At 33.4% G+C, this 23985-nt stretch overlaps 1 protein-coding gene across 1 annotated transcript in view; it reads left to right on the top strand.

Annotated features, from left to right (window-relative positions):
- Positions 1 to 225: 225 nt before the first annotated feature.
- The window catches only part of LOC131852473 (androglobin-like), a 29511-nt gene continuing 5751 nt past the window's right edge, over positions 226 to 23985 (top strand). The window contains exons 1-21 of the mRNA XM_059203138.1: positions 226 to 339; positions 998 to 1183; positions 2124 to 2252; positions 3826 to 3955; positions 4409 to 4614; positions 7623 to 7755; positions 8203 to 8339; positions 10114 to 10258; positions 10997 to 11154; positions 14786 to 14830; positions 15419 to 15523; positions 15930 to 16315; positions 16975 to 17187; positions 17381 to 17675; positions 17940 to 18191; positions 18767 to 19113; positions 20437 to 20710; positions 21026 to 21193; positions 21546 to 21635; positions 22113 to 22153; positions 22599 to 22719. Of these exons, the coding sequence (XP_059059121.1) occupies positions 226 to 339; positions 998 to 1183; positions 2124 to 2252; positions 3826 to 3955; positions 4409 to 4614; positions 7623 to 7755; positions 8203 to 8339; positions 10114 to 10258; positions 10997 to 11154; positions 14786 to 14830; positions 15419 to 15523; positions 15930 to 16315; positions 16975 to 17187; positions 17381 to 17675; positions 17940 to 18191; positions 18767 to 19113; positions 20437 to 20710; positions 21026 to 21193; positions 21546 to 21635; positions 22113 to 22153; positions 22599 to 22719 (3675 nt within the window). The remainder of the gene's footprint in view (positions 340 to 997; positions 1184 to 2123; positions 2253 to 3825; positions 3956 to 4408; positions 4615 to 7622; positions 7756 to 8202; positions 8340 to 10113; positions 10259 to 10996; positions 11155 to 14785; positions 14831 to 15418; positions 15524 to 15929; positions 16316 to 16974; positions 17188 to 17380; positions 17676 to 17939; positions 18192 to 18766; positions 19114 to 20436; positions 20711 to 21025; positions 21194 to 21545; positions 21636 to 22112; positions 22154 to 22598; positions 22720 to 23985) is intronic.

Consider the following 23985-nt stretch of genomic DNA (forward strand, 5'->3'; position numbering starts at 1 on the left):
TCATATGCAAGTCCATGTCAATGAAAACAACATTTTTTTGTGTGATTTTGCCTTTACAATTTTAAAACTATTTGATGTTACATAGATGAGGTAGATAAACTCTCATGAGGCTAGTGCGGACTTCAAGCGTTAAATGCTCTGTGATTTATAGTGTGAATTTACTCTGTGCATTGATCAATAATAAATTACCAATTAGTGCTATTGTACATTTAATAAAACGTGGTAATGTCTAAAAAAGTGGACCAAGCTAAAAGCGCGCTAGTCTTCGAAATAGATCCAACAGAATGTCCCTTCAGAGAGTTCCGAGATAACGAGCTCCAATCGGAATTCTGGGGACTGGTATGTACTACATTAGCTCTTTAATGCATTTATAAACAGTCTATATACACGTATACGAAATATATATTTGGTATTCTAAATAGAATAGAATAGAAAATGATTTATTCAAATAAACTTACATTGATAGACTTTTGAATAGTCATCAATTTTTTAATCTACCGCTCATTCGGAAAGCTGTCCTATCACAAGAAGAATGCGAAAGAAACTTGCGAGTTGCTCTTTTAAATAATATAAAAGAGTCATACTCGTGAACGGGTGCTGCTTGTGAGGACTGGTCTGTTTGGGTTGTGAACAATGATTGGACTATTTGCGTTTGCAATAGCATATGCTGATGGTCGCTCTATTCTCCCAAGTTTGAGTTTAAAAAATAATCTGCATTATTGTAAACATGTATAATATTAATTTGAAAAGAATACGAGCTGACTTTCTTGTCAGTTCTTCTCATCTCGAAATCATTCCGAACTCACAGTAGATTTGAAATATCATAAGAGTCTGTAATAGACCTACATGAATAAAGATATTTTGAATGTTTGTAATACAATTTAAAATTTTAATAGCCGTGACTGCAAAATGTTAGTTAGAGACATCTGGAAACGCGAATACTTTTGACTAGCTGTGTAACACAAATTACGCTATTTAACAAATCTATACTGACTAGGGTCCAGCGGCTTTTCGTGCTGCTATGCTTCTAAACAAGACCGCTGTAAAGCCACCAGCAGACCACATCTGGGTGGATGAGCAAACTCAGCCCCTCCCCAGGTCTGTGCGACGGTATCTTCACAGTTGGGTGCGAGCTGAAGACCTGGCGATGAACAGATGGGGGGCGGAAACTGTGGTCTTTGAGGTTTGACTTTAATTTAACGTATTTAGGTTTCTTAACGTCCCGCTTCTACCATTACCTTCCGAACTTGGTTTCGCCAGAGATGAAACAAGATATGAACACACATATGAAATCATCATTTCCATCAAATTAATAATAAATTACATCTATTTAATACTAGCTGTACCCGCGACTTCGTCCACGTAAAATAGTGACCTTGACCAAATAATGAAAGAAAATTACAATATGTCTGATTATAGCCATAAGGCTGATGGCAGATGGAAAGAGAAAAGGGAAAAAAAGTCATTTGCATCTTCTGCTTCTTCCGTATCCTATTCATTTGGGGCGGCGTAATATGTTTTTCTCTTCCATTCATCCCTGTACGTAGTCGTCCCGTTATTTACTTCCTTTCTTACCATATCAACTTTCACACAGTCTATCCATCTCTTTCTCGGCCTTCCTCTGCCCTTATAACTACCCACATTCATATGTAACTGTCCTTAAAATATTATCTTCATTACGTATTACATTCCACGACAATAAAATATGTTTTTATACAATGAATACATGAAAATACTAGCTGTTAATGTTATTCTAATGTTTAAGTTTGTTAAGTGTTATTACTTAAAAGTCTCATCAAAATCCGTTCAGTAATTTTTGCGTGTAACATCCATCCATCCATACTCACAAAATTTCGCGTTTATAACATTACTAGCTACTCACCCCGGCATCGCCCGGGTCTACATGTATAATATGTATAAAGGCTCTAGAATCAAACGATTTAATAAAAAAAAAACCGCTTCAAAATCCGTTGCGTAGTTTTAAATTGACACACCGACAGCGACTTTGTTTTATACTATGTAATGATGATGACGTGATGTCCATGATGCTGTTCATGTATATAGACGAAGACCACATAGCATCAGGTCTGGCTAGAGCTTGTTAGGTAAATTGTTGTTCTTAGGACAATGATGGAGGGAAGATGTCAATCGCGGATATTCAGCTGAGTCATCCTCAAGTTCTGCTCAGATCCTCATTCTGCAGACGAGTGTTATCCGCGTGTTTTATATTGGAAAGAGTGGACGGGTTTGTGGTAAGTCATGAAACATTTATCAAATAACTTCATGAGTCATATTTTTATTATACAATACCCATATAACCCATATAAATAACTAGTTGTTCCCGCAACTTCGTCCGCGTGGAATTTAACTTTATTTTTCTAAAATAAAAGTAGCCTAAAGAGCAAAAATTGTTTTGTTCGTCTTAATTTATTCGTTCTAATAGGTACTGATAGGTTCAAACTAATACATTTACATCCTGCATCATCCCTTATTTTATCCCCTTGGGGGTTGAATTTATCAAAATCCTAATTAAGCGAACGTTTTCATCATAGTAGCTCCAATTTTTTATTTCAGTTCAATCAGTCGATAATCTAAGAATATTTATACAAACTTTCATCCCCTATTTTATCCCCTTAGGTGTTGAATTTATCAAAATCCTTTCTTAGGAAATGCCTAAGTCATAGTAACTTTATGCATGCAAAGTCTCAGCCCGATCGGTTTAAAATTGGCAAAGTTTCATATAAAATTTCATCCCTTCATCTTTTATCCCCTTGAGGCTATAATTATTCAAAATCCTTTCTTAGCGGATGCCTACGTCATAACATCTACCTGCATGCCAAATTTCAGTCCGATCCGTCTAGTGGTTTGGGCTGTGCGTTGATAGATCACTATGTCAGTCACCTTTGAGTTATATATATTTAGATAAAAAGGTAGCGAATCGAAAATAGTTTAATTATATATGTATTTATAACGCTTTCTTGCACTAACATAGAATGAACATGTGCAGAATTGAAACAATAAAAATATATGGTATTCTGGATTGGTAGCGTATTAGAGATACCACGGCCAACAGATTATCATCTGTCTTATCATAGTTAGTAGTGGTAACGGTAACGTGTGTGAAGTACACGTTATCAGATTATCATCTGGTGGCTACCATTATCAGGTGGGATTTTATTTAATGGATGATAATGGAATGGAATACCCGCCTGCGCTAACGGATCACGCTGGTGGGGCACCAGTGGAGCATGATAAGATGAGCATGAGGTCAAGTCAATTAGGCCATCGTGACAAATTCACTAAGGATTTATCACGATGGTTTAGAGGGACAACCGCGCGAAGGTCAAACTGACACGGTGACTGACATTGCTAGCAATAAAATCATCAGTCAACATTACTAACAATCCCCTTTCTCCCCTCAGGTGGGATGTTTGTTTATTTATCATTGCCAATACATGAATATGCAACATTATATACAAGAAGCTCAACTTCAAACACGGATTATTTCCTATAAATTATATAAATTGTTATTATTACATTTAATTTTAATTTTGGACATACTTATTATTACTTAATTTTGGACATTTAACAATATAAATAATTATGACATTCGTTGTTAACATTTAACAAGTTATATTAACATGAATTTAAATTTGCATGCTCAAAATGCAGCTGAATATGGAACTGCAAATTAATTTGTAAGAACAATGTAACCTATTCAAAGCAAATAAATAAATAAATAAATATATATGTACTTTGTTCTGACTGACTAGTATGTGATCCTAATGAGTGGTAGAATAAAAAAATATGATTTCTCGATTCCAGGTGGAACACCAATGGGAGAACTTCGTTTTCAACGTGGGACCTGAAGGTTGGAGGGGCAGGTATCATATCTACGCACCAGGTACAAAACCTGGCGGTGGATCGCAGCATAGACCTGGATTATCCAGAAATGGTTAGTGCTTTACTTCTCATTACTTTTAGGTATATAAGTATATAATAATATTATATAATAATAATAATAATAATGTAGAACAATCCACATAGCGACTTGCAGCCACAGACTAAACATAGTTTGTGTAATATAAATAATTCGTTTTTAAATACATTTTTGACGGCCTCACTGGTCCAGCGATGTAACACCGGGTTCGATTCCGCGCACAGCATAAACATTTGTATTCATGAGTATTATTGATTGTATGATACATATACATAGATATTTTTTTTCGTAAATACATACATATTAAACATTGAAAACACCCAGACTGATACAAACAATCATACTCTGAATGAATACAACTGTTTGTGCCGTGCGAAGAATCGAACCCGCTACCATCGGAAGTAAGGCCGTGTGCTAAACCGCTAGACCACCGAGGCCATCAATTCTAGTAAATAAAAAAAATTACAGGTTGTTATCTCGTTCGTCTTTTCTACCTCGGAGCGTGGAGATGCGTCTGGGTCAGTGATCAAGTACCCGTGGATGCAACTGACTCCCCTCTACTTCCTTTCTCCCCTCTACTGAGCCACACCCCTACAGCTAAGCCAGGGTTGAAACAAGCTCCCACTACTGTCACCTCACCTGTGGTACATTTATGGCCATTATTGCTTTGCAAGGTAAGTTGTTACAACCCTAGCATTCTTTTGATACTACAGTGATGGGTGGACAAGCATATGGTATTCACCAGACGTAATAAATAATTATAACCCTGGACAATTTACACAGGGCCATCTACTCCCATTTTTTTTTCAAAGAATAATCTCTTAATAAATAATCTCAGGACAACTTACATAGCGCCAACTAGTCCCTTACTTAGCAGAGCTTGTGTTGTGGGTACTAAACAACTAATGTAGATACATTTTTTTGGAAATCCATTCATAATATAGTATATATAATATTCATGTTGACGACCTCGGTGGTCTAGCGGTCTAGCACACCGCTTTACGATCGATGGTCGCGGGTTCGATTCCTCGCACGGCACAAACATTTGTATTTATGAGTATGATTGTTTGTATCGGTCTGGGTGTTTTCTACGTATAATATGTATGTATTTACGAAAAAAAAACCATATATTTGTATCAGTTGTCTAGTACCCATAACACAAGCATTAGCTAGCATAACTTGGGTCTAGATGGTGCTGTGTGAATTGTCCTGAGCTTATATTATTATATTATAACACCCAGACGGACAAACAATCCTGCTTATATTATTAATTATATAATATACATTGTCTGAGCGAGGAATCGAACCCGCCGGAAGTAAAGCAGTAAACTGAATCGCTATACCACCGAGATCGTCAATTTTATATTACAATTTCTTAAACGAACTAGTCGTTTAAGAATTGATTTTGTTTTCAAATCAAATAATTTGTTTTATCGATTGAATCTACACAAAGCTTTTTAAAAAGCGATAGATAAAGATGAAGATGAAAGATTCTGTTTTATTTATACAATTTGCCAATCTATTGTACACTTTTATAGTACCTAACATAAACATTCTAGACCAGTGTTTCCCAATATGGGGCCCATGCCCCACAGAGTAATTTAATTGTTTAGACGAACAATTTGAAAATTGGACTCTTTATCAAAACAATATAGAATGTGAACTTCATTTTTTCATTATATGTTTTGAAGATTTACTTACTGTTTCATTAACAAGTTTCTTAAGTGAATAATTCAATTTTCTATGTTATAAATTATGTATATGAGCATGGTATTGAAAAGGATGGGAAACACTGTTCTAGAGAAGAAATTGTTGAGACTAAATAGGTTGGGAATCACTGTTTTAGAGAAGAAATTAATTTTATTTTTCTATTGAATATACACAAAACTCCTTAAAAATGACAAGGTGGAGCATGGTATTATATTAAAAGGATGGGAAACGATGTTTTAGAGAAGAGATTTTGTTTTGCGTTTAAATCTACACAAAACTCCTTAAAAATGACAGTGACTGAGTATTTTAGAAAAACCAAAGTGGGCCACGCCTTAAAATAATTGGGAAATACTGTTCTAGAGGAGAAATTAATTTCGTTTTTCGATTGAATCTACACAAAACTCCTGAAAAATGACTGAGAATTTTAGAAAGGCCAAGGTGGGGCCATGGACATGGTTCTAAAAGGATGGGAATCACTGTTATTTATCTATGCAGAAACTCTTTAAAAAGTGATAAGAACCGAGAGATACTATGGTTTAGAGATACCAAGTTTTATTTATACAATTTGCCAATCTATTGTGTAATTTTATAGTAACATAAACACAGAGGGATTACGATGCCTAATTGTTGTTTATTGTGAAATAAATTGAAGATTTCCTCCTCGTTACCAAGGGGCTTAAACAAAATTGAGTTTTGCGGTCGTGCGGAATTCTTAAACTGTGTACACTCGTAAATTACCAATAACTATGGAAGTAATTTTATCATAACAGTACACTCGGGTTCTTTTTAATACCTTAATGAAATGATAAAGTTACCAGCTGATCCCGCAAACGTTGTTTTGCCATATTAATTAAAATCGCTATTAAAAAATAGTGGTTGGTGGTAGTGAAAATTTAGGGTTGTATGTATTTTAATGCCACATCACTAGTTAGTATAAAACAAAGTCGATGTCGCTGTCTGTCCGTCCCTATGAATGCTTAAATCTTTAAAAGTACGCAACGGATTTTGAAGTGGTATTTTTTAATAAATAGAGTGTGTTGGAAACTATTTTATATACCTTTTTTAGTGTCTATATTTTTATAAATATTATATTGTTTTTATATAACATAAGTCAATTTAATACAAAAAATATTCTACAACTACAACGGTGCCGTTTTACTTTTTGCTCGTCATCTTGATCTCCATCCTTCACAGAGTGATTCAAGAGGAAGGTTTATATATATAATACATGTACACCCGTGCAAAGCCGAGGCGCGTAGCTAGTTATAAATAAATTGTTCAAAAAGTAAAAAAAATAAATTGTGGTGGACAACCTTTATCACTTAGGAATATAAAAATATAGAGAGTAGCTGATTCTCAGACCTACTGAATACGTTTCGGAGTAGTATATAAATATATATATATATATATCACATTTATAATATTAGTAAGATGATATCTTAGCTACTAATATCATAAATGCGAAAGTTTGAGAGTATGGATAATCGATGGATGGATCGATGTTTGTTATTCTTTCACGCAAAAATTACTGAACGATTTTTGATGAATGTAAAAATTTGACGTTCATAAGCGGCCAAAATGTCCTACATGAATAAATGATTTTTGAATTTGAATTTGATTAAACTATACAGTATATTATACTATACAGAGTTACCACTTTAAAGTAATTTGTACAAAGTATATCTCTATAAATAATAGGTATTTATGTTACTATTACCACAGATAACATAATATTACATACTATTACGTATTTTTTCGCGTTTACAGGGTTAGTATTTACTTTATTAGATATAACAGTCATTAGATAACGTAATGGATACTTTCCAGGCCATTATAAGCTTTATATGCTAATAATTTTAAGTATGTAATAAATAAAATCACATAAATTTAATATCTCTTAAACAAACACCAAGAGATATCTCATAGCAATTCTTATCACGGCAGTGCTTAATTGCTAATCAAAATTTAACAGGCGCTACTCAAGTTGGCTGCTCCTGATATGAATTCGGATGATACCGTCGACTACTTAGAGGACGAGCTATTCAAGGAATTCAACATCATGCACTGTCTAACTGGGGCGATGGACATGACCTACCACATTACTGGTAATATTGTGATTTGCTTGTAAATATAGAAATAATCTTTATTCAAATAAACTTAGTATAAGCACTTTTGAATAGTTACATTTTTTATTTTCCACTCATTCTGAACGCAGACTTATCACAAGAGGAATGAGCGAGAAAGTTGTATGTTGCTTTTTTACATAAATGTTGTTCAGGATGTAACTTTTAAGATTTTTTTCACAAAATTCTGTGACATTATTATATAAATTACTAGAGTATCAAAATAAATCAGTTATAGTTATCAGAGCAAACCAATCCCTATAAGAAAAATTACTTAGAGAATATTACTAATATCGGCGAAAGGGCCGCTTAAACCTACACCTGGGTCACAAGTCCCGGGAACTCGGAGTTTCCCTCTCTGCTACACGATGGACCTGGCACCCGTCCAGTGTATCCATGATGAAGAACTTCTTCCTTTATAAATAATAGATGCTGAAGAATTGTGGACTGTGATATGTAATGAAGTGCCGGTATTCTCCTGGGATGAAGATGACGACACCTTGACGAGTACGGTCAAATCCAAGAGTACAAAGAAACTTACAGCTAAAGAGATTGCCGTTGTTAGGGTGAGTTAATTATACATATAAATAAAAATGGAGTCTCTGTTTGTAATATTGAAATAACCGTTTTTTACTACATGCATATGAATACAAATACGGTACATACACCAAAATAACATTTTTTACAACTTTTGTCTGTCTGTCTGTCTGTTTGTTCCGGCTAATCTCTGAAATGGCTGAACGGGTTTTGACGGGTTTTTTTGGCTAGTTGATGTAATAAGGAGTAATTTAGGCTACTTTTATTTTAGAAAAATTCTTTTGTTTTTGAAGAATAAAGATAATTTGCACGCGGACGAAGTCATGGGTGCAGATAGTTATAATTACGTTTGTGGATTTAATTTCATCGAATTTCGATATAAGCAGTTCACAAAACCCGTAGGCTACTTTTATTTTAGAAAAATAGAGTTACATTCCACGCGGACGAAGTCACGAGTACAGCTAGTGTAGTACAGCATTGGTTCCCAATTAGTTTTTACTGTGTACCACTTCAAAAAAGACCTCAAACCTTGCGTACCCCTTATTGCAGCAATCACACTTATATTATAAATGTGAAAGAATAGAATAGAATAGAAAATCATTTATTCAAATAAACTTAATTTAAGCACTTTTGAATAGTCATAACAATTTGTTTTTTATCTACCACTCGTTCGGTAAGCTGTCTCAGCACAAGAAGAACGAGCAAGAAACTTGTGTGTTGCTCTTTTAAATAATCATTGTTAGTTTACATTTACAAGTCGAAACGTGTGAATACAAACTACCAATAAGCACTAATTTTTTGGGTCAAATATAATCATGCAATAAGATTAAATCAGTCGTAGTGATAAGAGCAGACCATCACTCGTTCACACTAATATTATAAATGCCCATTGACCACGCCGCCACATGTCTGGACATTTTAGTGAGCATGACTACTCATCATGAAAGTTTGCGATCGTGTGTATATTTGTTTTACTGATAGCCGCACGTACCCCTTGATGCAACTTCACGTACCCCTGGGGGTACGCGGACCACTAATTGGGAAACACGGCCCTATAGTTTTAGGTTAAGACCTGTAGAAATAGTTATAAGTGTAGAAATAAATAAAGTAACAAAAGTTAGTGGGACATTAAACAACGTTCATAATTAAGAATTATTTACTGGCTGTGCACGCGTCTTCACCTGCGTGAAGTTAGCCTATATGTTATTCTGATGTATAAGCTACATTATCGTAAAGTTTCATTAAAATTTATTCAGTAGTTTTTGCGTGAAAGATTAACAAACATCCAATGACACTCACAAACTTTTGCGTTTATATGTACGTATATTGAAAGCACTAGAACTAGCTAACTCGGATAACTTCGTCTGCATCACACTTACACAATTTACATAATATCTTTTTAAACTAAAGCCTATATGTTATTTTGATATATAAGCAATATGTCTGCAAAATTTCATCAAAATCCGTTCAGTAGCTTTTGCGTCAAAGACTAATAAACATCTATCCATTCACACTCACTTAAAGAATGAAAGAACAAAAGAAGTGTCTTTTTATACTACAATGTTGGTCAATAAGCATACGGCCCACCTGATAAACGATTGTGGACGCCTGAAACACAAGTCACGTGCGCGTTGCCGCCCAGTAAGAAACCTTAATACACCCTTTTTCACGCAAAAATTACTGAACGGATTTTGATAAAACTTTACAGTAATATAGCTTATACATCAGAATAGAAGATAGGCTATAAATTTCATGTGGGTAAAACCGCGGGCACATCAAGTATTATAAACACAACTCTTACAGCGTGGATCAATGACGTCACTCATTATAGAAGATACCAAGAACTGCCCTCCGTATTCATTGCCCGGCATCACTCCTGGACATGAAATGGATCTCCTCATCACGATGGCACGAGATCTGCCCATGAAGAAACCTCTGCCTGAACCAGGTATGTAATCTTTCATTTTCACCTCACGTCGGGTCACCGCATTTTTTTATTTCAATTCAAATTCAAAATATCTTTATTCATGTAGGTCTATTACAGACTCTTATGATATGTCAAATCTACCGTCAGTTCGGAATGATTTCGAGATGAGAAGAACTAACAAGACTCAGCTCGTATAAAGAATACGAGCTGAGTCTTGTCAAATTAATATTATACATGTTTACAATAATACAGATTAATTTTTAAATTCAAACTTGGGAAAATAGAGTGACCATCAGCATATGCTATTGCAAAAGCAAATAGACTAATCAGTGTTCACAACCCAAACAGACCCCACTATATTTTTATGTAATTTATATATTCCGCAAAATAACAACTAATTCGATAAAAAAATATATATAAAAAGGGCACAACAACTCTGACTAAAAACGCATTTTTTGGTAGTGGAATTAAACAAAATAGTATTAATACACTGAGCACAGTACTTTTGTTATACATTTTTTTTATGGATGATAATGGAATGGTGCACCCGCCTACGCTAACGGTTTACGCTGGTGGGGCACCAGTGGAGGATGATAAGATGAGTATGAGGCCAGGTCTGTTAGCCCGTCGTGGTAAATTCACCAGGAACGTATCACGATGGTTTCCAGGGGGAACCGCGTGGAGGTCAACCTCATAGGGTACATTGATAGCAATGGGGTTATTAGTCCAAATCACCTTCCCTTCTTTTTTGTATATTAGAAGTGGCATCATGGAAGCAGTATCGCTGGGTGGACTGGGCTCGTCACCATGGTCTGTACGAGGCCTACGACTGTCCACGGACGAGATTCCTCAAAGTCACTGGTCTTCTCAAAATGTCCTACGCTCCCCACTTGCTTGATGTCCAAAGCACCGAGTCTGTAAGTTCATAGGAGACTCACAGCATTATCGTTAGTGCTTACCGCTTACCATCAGGCGGGCCGTCAACATGTTTTCCATTCCAATTACATAAAATAAAATCTTATATCTGATAACTTTTTGTGCGTTAGAAAAAAGTGCACATAATATTTTCCAAACTACTTTGGATTAAAATTATTCCTTCATGACTATTAATGTTTGTATCAGTCTGCGTGAGCTTTATGTATATTATGTGTGTTTAAAAAAAATTAAGTAATTATATCAGTATCCTAACCATATCACAAGCTCTGCTTACCTTGGGACTAGATGGCGCTGTGTGAATTGTCCAGGATTATTATTATTGTTTCTCTTTTTTCTCTTCTTTTATGTTATATAATAGAACGGTGAGTATTACCGGGCCTTAGCCAAGTGTAGGAGACGTTACGGCATAAGAGGATAGTATGTCATTACTAGCTGTCCCGGCAAACTTTGTTTTGCTATATACATTAAAATCGCTATTAAAAAATAGGGGTTGATGCCAGAAGGGAGAAAATTTAGGGTTATCTATGTTATATTTTTCAATTCAAATTCTAAAATCATTTATTCATGTAGGACATTTTAGCTGCTTATATATTATAGTTTTTTTTCAATTTTTTTCCCTACCGTCTAAAATATAATAAATAATATATATATATTTAGGATTGGATATCTCTTACCACTAGGTAGGGGTATAAAAAATAGATAGTAGCCGATTCTCAGACCTACTGAATATGCATATAAAATTTCATAAAAATCGATCAAGCCGTTTGGGAGGAGTATGGTAATTAACATTGTGACACGAGAATTTTATATATAAGATTTATCATTGCCTTGCCTTTATACCACAAATAAGGAGTTCTATGTGGTCGGCGCAGTACATCATCGTCTTCCACTGATCCCTATCCGCCGACATATCTGATCATACTCTCCTTTTATTCATATCTTTTACACAATCCATCCATCTTTTGATCGTCCTCTCCCTTTCTATGTTATATTATTATTATTATCGTAATTTTAAAGCGTGGATACACGTTAATAAACCTTGGAAGAAATGTTAAAGAATTGAAGAATGTAATGAAATCAAAACAAAAATTAATACAATAACATTTTAAACGTAAACAACTATATTAGTTTGTGGTTTGGTTGGCGTGTTGATAACAGGAGTGAATAATGAAAGATTTTATAAATGACGAGGTATATAATATCAGAATAATATATATAGAATAAAAATAACAATTAATAATTAACGTAACAACTTTTTAAATCAATCATTAGCAAGCGAAACTATTTGACATTTTGACAATGTAATTTAGTAAATGTATCTGTGTTATGGCTAGTTAATGCAAGGAGGTTGGTAGCCTACAAGTTTGTTGAGACTGTGCTGCAGTTATTTGGGCCCATCTACAGAGCATTATATACAATTTAAATAAAAACGAATGGAAATTAGTACTTTTTTCCTCTACTTTTTTTTCGGCTCCGGCGATTTGTGTTGCCATTAACCATAAAATTAGTACTTATAATAATAATTAGTACTAACCATAAGTTTGAACTTAGAATAGAATTAATATATAATAAAGATTAACTTGTTCTAATTATTTTAAATCATTTATTCAAATAAACTTACAGAGAGATTGAAGTTACAGATTAGTAAATCTTTCTTTGAATAGTCTTAAGAACTTAGAATAGAATAAGAATAGAAAATCATTTTTTAATCTACTTTTGAATAGCTCGTTCGGAAAGCTGTCTCATCACAAGAAGAACGAGCAAGAAACTTGCGTGTTGCTCTTTTAAATAATTTTATTATTACTTTACATTTTTAAGTTTAAGTGTGTGAATATAAACCACCAATTAGCACTAATTCAATTAAATACTCAAATAGAAAAAATATTGAATATATAACCAACTGGTTAAACAATTAATAAGAGGAAATCAGTCATAGTGATTAGAGCAGACCAGTCCCTACAAGCAGCACCCGTTCACGAGTATGATGGATGAGCCAGCCATCACTGCGCTCGACCATATTTTAGGGAGCCCAATGACCCGGCCCACCACATCGCCACAAGTCTGGACATTTTAGTGAGCATGACTACTCAAAACACTAGACTACGTCTAAACTAAGCTAAGCTACTTACAATTGCCATCTGATAGTTATAGTATTCACATTTTACATAAGAATGCATGCGGCAATCAATACAAAAACCGCTACGCTTTCATATTTCTAAAATCAATCAATTAAATCAAGAAAGCAATGAGAAAATTAAATTATAACGTTGTAATGCTTATTTTCCAATATCCAATATTAATTTATTTCTTCCAATATATAGTATATATGTAGGTTTATATATTTATCCCTAATGTAAGTATGTATACTTAGTAGTATATAATATATAGTATGAATAGTGTATTATGTGTGCCACCTACCCTATTCTATGTACATAAGTCCTCTCTTCTAGGTTGTCAGTAAGAGATTGCTTTTAGCGATAAGACCGCCTTTTGTAATTATTTTACTATTTACTGTATTTTCTGATTATTAGATATAAAGAGAATAAACAGTTTTATTATTATTATTATTTTGAGAAAGACAATCTATATAAAATAAAACAATTATTATTTATAATTTATGAGCATTAGAGCATGTCTCTCTATGTTTGTGTGTGTGTGTGTGTGTGTGTGTGTTAATTGAAGCTTTGAAAAGTAACGGTGGGTAATTAGAAATTAGTATGATGGTGGTTAATTAATAAACATGGCGTGCATTCGCATGTACATAATAGGCGAAACAATGCTTTTTGCAGTTCTACCACGTACCTGTTCTCACAGTACCTGATCTCTCAAACTTACGTACAGTGCTGCCAGATTAGAGATTTTACCTCCGAATTCGTAAAGATTTTTATTCATAGGGACGTAATATGTGGGGAGTTTTGTGGTATGGACTTACCTACAGTGTTGCCAGATTACAGAATTTACCCAAAAAATCGGGAACATTTTATATTCATGGTGACGTTATGTCTGGGGAGTTTTGTGAAATATTGAAGATGAGTGTTGTGGGAGTATTGTGTCACGTTTATGCTCGGTGGCTGAAATTGGTGTGATTGAGATAACCGTAACTTTTTTTTACTAATATAATGCAATTTCTGAAATAAAAGTACTACCTACGTTGCTCTTTATAACATTGGCTATCTGTAAAAGTTCCGTCAAAATCGAACCGGTCACTTCAGAGATAAGCAAGTTAATAATATATAAGCAATAAACAGACAATATTTAATATAAAAACAAAAACAAAAAATTTTTTTGTTAGTACCTTACGCATACTTCCATATGCGTTTAATGAAAAACTGTCCATTAGAAGTTACAAAAAAATACTTCAATTATATTTATGTATTTTACTCTATTCGGCGTACCAACGTTAATTTCCATTACTTTGACTATACCATACAAAAATTCATTCATCATAGATACAAAGTAGCTTAGGTTAATTTTTCCGATAAATAAAATTATTCTATTCTTATTGTATTGTGTTTAAATGTTTCTACGAAACAAGCCTGTCTAATGTCGAGCTTTTGTAATAGAATGTTTCATTTTGTTATAATTTCGTTTTCATTTTTTTTATAATTTCAGATTACATTTGGTTTCCGAGAAGAACAGGATAGAACTGCTGCGGTTGTTATATATATATTTATTTAATAAACAATTAATTAAAATTACAATGTGTCTAAAAAAACTGTAATAATCGGATCTTTAGAATCAAGGAAATAATATAACAATTTTATTATTTTACTTTGTTGGTAATTATTACAGTTTTTTTAGATACATTGTAATTGTAAGATCTTTAGAATCAAGGAAATAAAATAACAATTTTATTATTTTACATTCTTGGTAATTATTTGGTAATTATTACAGTTTTTTTAGTTATAGATACATTGTAATTAAAATTACAATGAAAAAAACTGTAATAATCTAATAAAAAAATAACGATTTTTTTATTTTACTTTGTTGGTTCTAAAGAACAGATTTTTTATTACATTATTTAATTAAATTAATACAATTTATTTATTATCTAACAGTGTGACAAAAACTCTGATCTTTAGAAACAAGAAATATGAATTATTTTAATATCTAAAAAAATTAATTATAACTACTTAATTTTAAAATTAAATAAAGTAGAACTAGTATTGAAATTCTAATTAAATTTAATGTAATGTTTAATTAATTTGTAGCATATTATATTTTTAACGTCATTAATCCAATTAGATAAAGAAAGGAGACGGAAAATATGTGAACCGATCTAACACGGTCAACTCTTCCATGGCGCAGCAAATCAAAGAAGAATTACGTGAATGGATACAATACAATTCGGTGAGCTTATATAAATTGATTACTCACAATTTAGCCTTTTTATGTATGACTATCTGTAAACGCGACTTCGTCCGCGTGTAATTTAACTTTATTTTTCTAAAATAAAAGTAGCCTAAGTTACCCCTTATTACATAAGCTATCTGCCAATAAAGGTCCCGTTAAAATCGGTTCAGCCATTTCAGAGATTAGCCGGAACAGACAGACAGACTAAATTGTAAAAAATGTTATTTTGTTGTATGTACCGTATTTATATTTTATTATATGCACGTAGTAAAAAACAGTTATTGCAGTATTACAAACAGGCACTCCAATTTATTGGATATGGAATATGGATTAGATGACGCTGTGTTAATTGTCCAGGTTATTTATTATTCTTTAATTTACTTAAAAAATTTGTTGTTTTCAGCTACAAGAGTTAGTGAAGGAGACCCATATACTATATTATCCTTCAATGTACCAATTCACATCCGCCGGAAGTAATCCTCTGACACGAATCACCAAAGGCAATGTCAATAAACCTCTCGATGTACCTGCCCCGAAATCAGCACCACTTTACCTTCAAATCGATGGGCCCGACGAAATAGTTCTCCGAATTTCACTGAGCATGCTCCATCCGAGGGTTTTGTTTAATTCAGGAGTGCCGATAGTGGATTATATCGAGCCGGCGTACTTGATCGTTGAGAGGTTTGAATGGTTCGTTGATTGTGAGGTTGCAAAGGCAAAAGCATTTATACAGACACGAGGATATGATTCCGTTGAAATTAGACTTCAACCGGGCAGACATTTTTGCAGGTAAGACTATTTATTGCAACAAATCTATTTGCATATTTAATTTTCTATTTATGTAAATCCAGAGGGAATGCGAGAGTAGAGGAGTAATTGTATAGGCGACTAGTGATGTTTAGTTTATTATCTAAGATTTTCTTACTAGGACAACAGATGGTATACTCAAAAGTGTTATAAACAGTAAGTTGTGAACACTTCACTATACTGTTTCAATTTGTGAAATAATTTCAATGCGGAATCCGGCCTACCACTTTTTTACGGATTTATTTAGTTTATCATCAATGTTTCCGTCAAATTTTTAAAGGAGTGATGATGGAATGACTCACTTCTGCTTTTACTGTATACTTTTGCGGAGCAACAGTGGAGGATGATTGGATGAGAATGAAGTCGGTTCATTAGCTCTAGGTGGTGGTCATCAGGAATAAACGATGATAGTTTCCAAGAAAACTGCGACTAAGTCAATCTGTAGCCATTTATTCCCATTGCTAACAATACCTATGAGTAGAAAGATTTAATCTGGATTACAACAAATAAATTGTTATGTTATGATTTATGTAACGCAACAATTTGTTTGTTGCACCCAGCTTCGAACTTAGGTTCTGAGTAGGATTGTAAATCACTAAGTGACGACCCTCTAAAATAAAGTAAAGCATCGTATCTTTTAGATTATGGGTACACTCGCGCATGAATTGGCACTTAATGCTGCTCAGTGAATCTACTTTGCTTCTTGGCTCCCGAGATATAATTCAGTGCGCTGCAGTTCGCGAATGTTCCTGGGCATCTCGATTCCTATTCAACTTGTCTACAGCGTTTACTAACTGGATTCGTGTTAATAGATCTGTTTTAAATATTTTAGGAGCTAATAGAGAATTTTACAAGTAAGTTCGTTTTATTACATTTATATTAGATTGTACTAGACATAATAAGATGAACTTATAAGTTTACCTATATCTCCCAAACAAAGTGATTTCATGCGATTTTCCTTAATTGAAACTTGAGATTGATATTAATCGTGAGTAGATTTAGATATAAATTATGAAACGTTTGCTGAAAACTAATATGTTATTTTAGATCGTATCAACCAGATCTTACATGGGATCCACAAGTCGTTGGTTATGACAAATCTCAGCTGCACTGGATGTTCAGACAGGCTCTTCAATCATTGCTCAGGAAAAGGCTACAGAATGCAGAATTCCGAGCAGTATGTATGGTGCTAAGACGATACATGTACGATCCTGACTTTGGTCTACCGCCAAAGCCGCTACCACCAAAATCCTTAAGAGAAATTGTTCAAGTTGATCCATGTGATTGTCTTATGCCCGAATCTGAAGAAATTGAAGTTATAGATGAGCAATTAGAAGAACAGGTACATTTAGGCTAATATTATTGAGTAGTAAAGTAATGATAAATAATAGTAAAGTACACAGACAGATATAAATAATAGTAGTGGTCACAGGCATTGAATTGTCGACAGAATTGTGAATACAACGCTTAATATATTTACATTTCTTTCCATATATTTTGGAATAAATTGTTTGGTTATCAATATTTCTTTCGCCTGAAAGTCAGTAAAGTAACTAAATAATATTATAAAACGAAATAGTTTGGTATATTTTTTAATAATAATCAGGTAATGGAAGAAAAACCTTTAGTTGATCCAGAAACAATGACAAAACTACTCACATCACCAGTAAATCCAGTAACTTCTCAAGTATGCGAGTTCGCTAATGAAGAACTACCATGCGGTTTATTGAAAGAAGAAAGAGAGAAGGTAATAAGACGACACGAAGCTGCAACTGTATTGCAAGCGCACTGGAGAGGAACATGGGCTAGAAAATGTCTCAGTGCACACGTGATATTCACACCTGAAGTGTTGAGAACTGTTAGTATTTGGTAATACTATATGTCGTTTACTAAGGTTAGATCTTATTATCCTCTCATCTATGAAGGAGCCAATTATTGGACTCGGACACCATAGGGACTATAGTATCTGTGAGAAGTCCTGTAATTGGTCTCACAGATGTGGCATTAATGTAATTTTGACAGCTAACAGTTGTAAGGTTAATATTACGAGACAATATGATATACAAGCAATGATATATTCAATGTATTGTTACGTTAGGATATGTGACATCATGTTCTCAGAAATGACAACTCAGTACGCGCACTACGGAGGCCAAATGATGACTACTTATTTGTTTATTTAACTTTAATGGACGCAATATCTTTTGTTATAGTGCCTTTGGTGGGCTTACCACCATGCGGCACTTATTCTATATCGATTACGATTGCGACTCTTTCCCTCAGTCCAATCATCATCATCAGTCCATTAGTTAATCTGGTCAATCTTTATATTGTATAGCTATATACTCGTAATATCTGTTAAAATAATGCCATACCAGTTAGATAGAAAAATCTAAAGTAATGTGAAATTAATATTTATAACATCTATTCAAGGTTATGGATAATGCATTTGGAAATTTAGAATCATTATCAGCTTTAATGAATGAGTTCTTCAGTTTATATCCTGGAGCAAAATATGCATATTCTATCGCATCAGCATTAAGTGGAAAATATGGATTACATCAATATAGCGGAACTTGTCCTGTTACTCCTAACTGCAAGTGGATACCGTACTTTCAAGGGGTCTTCTTCTGTCATGGACCTGTGAAGGTTCATTTTGATGTTCAAAGTTCTTACCAACATTATTGTACCATGGAGGTATACAATAATGATACTGGTATTCAAATGCCTCAAGCCTTCAATTCTCATATTACTTTTGATTTCCAACCTAATGCTCATGGGTAAGTATTGATTTACAATTTGTTTTAAATATATCAATGCGTTTATATTATTGTGTTAGGAATTAACAGAAATTATAGAACTGACTACATAGTATATCACCTATTAAAATTAAATTGAACATTTATTTTACTCCTCAATACTGTTAAATTGCAAATAATAATTTTTAATTATGTCTCCAACATTCCATTTATTTATCCATTTCTATTTCACTTATTGCTTTTGTTGTTCCCGCATGTTTTCTCTCTCTCTCTCTCGCAAACATTTATGTTTCCCTTTCACGCAATGTTTCACTTCAAGCATCAATCTATATAATCCTATCAACTCATTTAAATGTACTGATGATTTTTACTAATACGGAATTAAGGAAGCCTATAAAAATTTAAACTTACTTGGATAGAAAGTTACGTATATTTGAAGAACTCATTCTTCGCCCACACATGTCTAAAACATTCAAGTATGTACGCTTCCCATTTTTAGCCACATGCCTAGTCGTAAAAGTGTTTTGATAAGGATCTGGTCATATAGAAAATCATTGAGAGTACCAGTACCTAAGAGAGCTTTGATGGAATGGTTGAACTAAATTAATGAGACTTCTAATTGCATCTTTCAAGTGCATTCAGTAGTCATCGAGGAAGTATTGAAAAAATATTTTTGGAACCAGAAAGATATTCTAATTTTGGTCCACACTGGTATTATAAATACGAAAATGTGTCTGTCTCGCTTTTATCTGATTACTATATTCACAACTAAACGGCTACACGGATCTTTATGATTGATACGATGATATACTGTATCACAAAGACGTTTACTGAATTTAAAACAAGCTGATGAACTCGCGGAAAATAGCTGGTAATATTGTAAATACAAAAGGAGGTTTGTTTGTTTGTCACACTGTCACATATTGACCATTATCACTTTGGTTTTTGACAAAATAGATGTTTAAAAATACATTTGGAGAAAAAAAGCATAGACTAATTTTATCCCTATCAAACAAATCAAATAAAAATACCTTTATTCATGTAGGTATATTACAGACTCTTATGATATGTCAAATCTATTGTCAGTTCGAAGTGCTTTCAATCTTAACTCAGTTGTTGTTCTCTTCAAATGGGCTTATAAGTCCTCAAGACATACATATTAATTTTTTAATTCTATAAGGTATATCCTAGTGATCACCAGCGTATGCTATTGGTTTTCATTAAATGCAAATTATTTAATCAGGAGCCGTAACCCGAACTGATCAGTATTGGTCTTGGTCATGTCAGTAATATTGTTTATACTTATAATGGATCTTTTAAAACTAAAATTTATTTCCTCTTTAGTTACACAGTTATAGGCCATGGAATAGTTGGCCGACCAGTTCGGTATAATCACGATGTACATTGGCAGTTGACAGTACTAAGTAGTACCGATGGATTATTCCACGTTTGTGATAACGAATTAGATTTCTGCAAAGAAGTAGCACTACCATCTGCCAGCAAACTGCATGTCGATGAAATATTTATTCCTAATAGAAGAAATATTCTCGGTGGTATCCAAATATCTGTAACGAAGTATGAAGCTGTTAGTTTCAGAGCTGCGGCCACATCGCCTGATGTTAGTATATTTTAAAATCATTATTAAATGTCTTTATATCAATTGTTAAGTAATACAACTTTACAACTTTTAACTTTACAGCTTACAACTTTATTTAGCTTGGTGTAAAAGAAATATGTTCGTATTTTGAAACAGACTTCAAATATGATTCTATATTAACCTGTCTGGTGTTTAAAATGCTTGTCATATGTCGTTCATAGTCTTTTGCGGTTACATCTTTCCCTTATGTATGCTCTCAGTTTTTTTGCCATTCTAGCTACAGAAATTAAATTAATGCAACCTCTTAAGAAGTTCTTGTATCTTTATTTTTTGCAGCTAGAAATGGAAGTTGTACTACGTACCAAAACTGAAGGAGTCGTGGAAGAACTGGCCAGGTATTCAGGAAAAGGTGAAGTCTACTGGCCATACATACGCTTGGATCCATCACCACCGCCACTCATGACGACTAAAAGACACTCTGCGTCTCATGCTAATTTGGGCTCGGTTAATTGATCTTCTTTATACAATATTAATAATTATAATGACCAGTATAAGTAAATCCCCGCAGGGGGTAGTCAGAGTATTTTAATGGATATAAGATAGGCCTGTTATATAGTGCGTTCACCGTAACATCGACAGTTGATAATGATACTTTTTATGGCATTGTTTTCTCATTCTCTATTTTATCTCAGCACAACCTATGGGTTCCTTGGTAAAAAATGCAGTAAGGTGTTAAATCCGTTACATATATACTTTTAATTTGGTAAAATGTCTCTGACTAACTCCATTTGAACTATTCATAATTTGAATCCCGAGCATATAGCTGACTTAAATTTATTTATTTTGTATATTTTAGGTTAATCGAGACTCGGCATTTTTAAGTGCCCGTTCACTGAAGCCTGCAAAATTAGGAAAATCATCTGGGAGGAATAGATCAACAACTAAGGTAACTTATTCATATATAATATAGTTTATCATAGGTTTAGTTGCGTAACAATAGGTATGTATTATTATAAATATAACGAATAATGGTTGTAATCTTTATATATATAATTCTTCTGTACATGAGTTTGTCCCCTGATTCTTAATAAACATCTGGACTGATTGGGATATAATTATGTGTGTATATTTCAATGTGTTCCTAACAGGGTCCTCCACACTCTGCTAGAAGTGATTAGAGCCTCAGGGCTAGTACCTTTAGCCCGGTATCAACTCCGGGAGTAACAACCCCAGAGGAACTCGGTTCTACTAGGGTTTTTATCCTTTTTAAATTATTTTTTAAGATTTAATGAGCTCCGGGATATTTTAATAATACAAATGGACCACGTAAGTGGCTCTACTTTTCTAGTCCGCTAGTAGTTTGATAACAATTATTACTTTAAATTGTATATTTCTAATAGTGATAAATAAATTATAATTTTAGATGAAAATGGCTCCACCTGAACCAAAACAATATTATATCGAGTAAGTGATATTTATTATTTTTCTCTTATATTTAATTTTTATCTGCGTGGGTACATCAGTCTCATCTATTTCGCCGCCAAGCGAATTACTTTATAAGCTGTGTTTTTGCCTTTTGATATTATCGACTTTATTACCCGTAAAATATACATATTTCTATTATTGATTATACCTATCTGTTTATATTACTTTGGGTATTTATTTTTCGCACAATTGTTTACATATTATAAGAAGTGCAGATTGCTATTTTTTTTTATAATGCATTAAAACATGACCATATATTTGAAATACACACATATATACTCTTTTGTCTATTGTTAAAGTCTGTGGACAAATTGAGAAATAGTATTTTGACAATAGAACCTTAATAATGTTAAAAGTTATAATTTAAATTTGTTGTGGTCTAATTTCGACCACTGGCCATTAAACATGTAATAATGTCTGTTAGAGTGATTGCGACAAACGGCTGGCCTTTAACACTAGCACAGTGGAAAAGAGTGGACGAAGTACGGAACTCGCTCGAATTGTGTAAATTGGATGCACCTATCAAAAAGTCAATGAAAGAAAAGGTTGGTTGCTTATTAAAAGTTTTTATAGAAAAACTTTAAATCCATAGCACTGACAATATTATCTGATTACACTAATAATGAGTGCGTAGCGATTTCTATGTTGATTATCCCATGCCTCTTTTTTGTTATACTGTAATTATTTATATAAAAATACATCTATTAAAAAGAGCAACACACAAGTTTGTTGCTCATTCTTCTTGTGATGAATCTGCATTCCGAATGAGTGGTAGAATCAAAATATGACTATTTAAAAGTGCTTGTAATGAGTTTATTTGAATAAAGATTATTTCTATTTCTATTTCAATTATTGTTACCTAATACTATTTTTTTTATATTAAAAGGTTTGGGCCATTATCAGGTGCTTGGAATGTAGTACTGCGACCTATAAATCTATTGTGCTCGCCCTGTTCAGAGTTCGCTACCTAGACCCGTCAGGGACAAGAATTGAAGGATATTCTTAGGAGTGATGGTTTTTATCTCCTCAGGATAGAGTGTAAACTTTCCAAAGGAGATATTTCGTTTATGCTTGAGTGGGCTACAACCAGTAGTGACAAACGCATTAATTATAATAAATTCTTTACCTTTTTTTATTATTATAATTATATTTCAAATGCCTCGGTGGTCTAACGGTTTAGCTTACTACTTTACTTCAAATGAACGTGGGTTCGAAACTTCGCACGGTTCAAATATCCGTATTTTTGTATGACTTATATGTAAAATTAGAAAAAATCTGGGGTTTTTACCACGTTTTACTTGGCGGAAAACAATTGGAAACACTGGCGAAATATCAAGAACTCAATAAAAATAAACAAAACATAAGATTGAGATTGAGATTACATAAATTTTCCTAATTTTTAGTACGATTGTTTGTACGGTCTGGGTGTTTTTATGTACATTAATTTATTTATTTATGTCATACTAAGTGAGCTTTACAGTCTACCAATATGCCTACTTAGGAAGATAAAATACACTAATTACACAAGGAAACAAATGAAAAAAAATATATATATCTAATCTTAATTTAACATACTACCTAAATAACCTACTGCCATTCTACGAAACTCCAGCAAATTACAAGTAAATATGTCTAGATCTGGAAAGCGACTAACTACACCTTGGAGTAGACTCAATGCCAGAGAATTAGGAGCCTGTTTGGCCAGCTCTGTTCTTTTCCATGGAACATCAAACAAGTTTAATTATTAAGTTCTATTTACAAAAAAATAGTATTTAAGCATCAGTTGTATAGTACTCGCAAGCTCGGCTTAG

This window comes from Achroia grisella, unplaced genomic scaffold (assembly GCF_030625045.1).
Source record: "Achroia grisella isolate CSIRO2021 unplaced genomic scaffold, CSIRO_AGI_Agris_v1 utg853, whole genome shotgun sequence".
Taxonomy (NCBI): Eukaryota; Metazoa; Arthropoda; class Insecta; order Lepidoptera; family Pyralidae; genus Achroia; species Achroia grisella.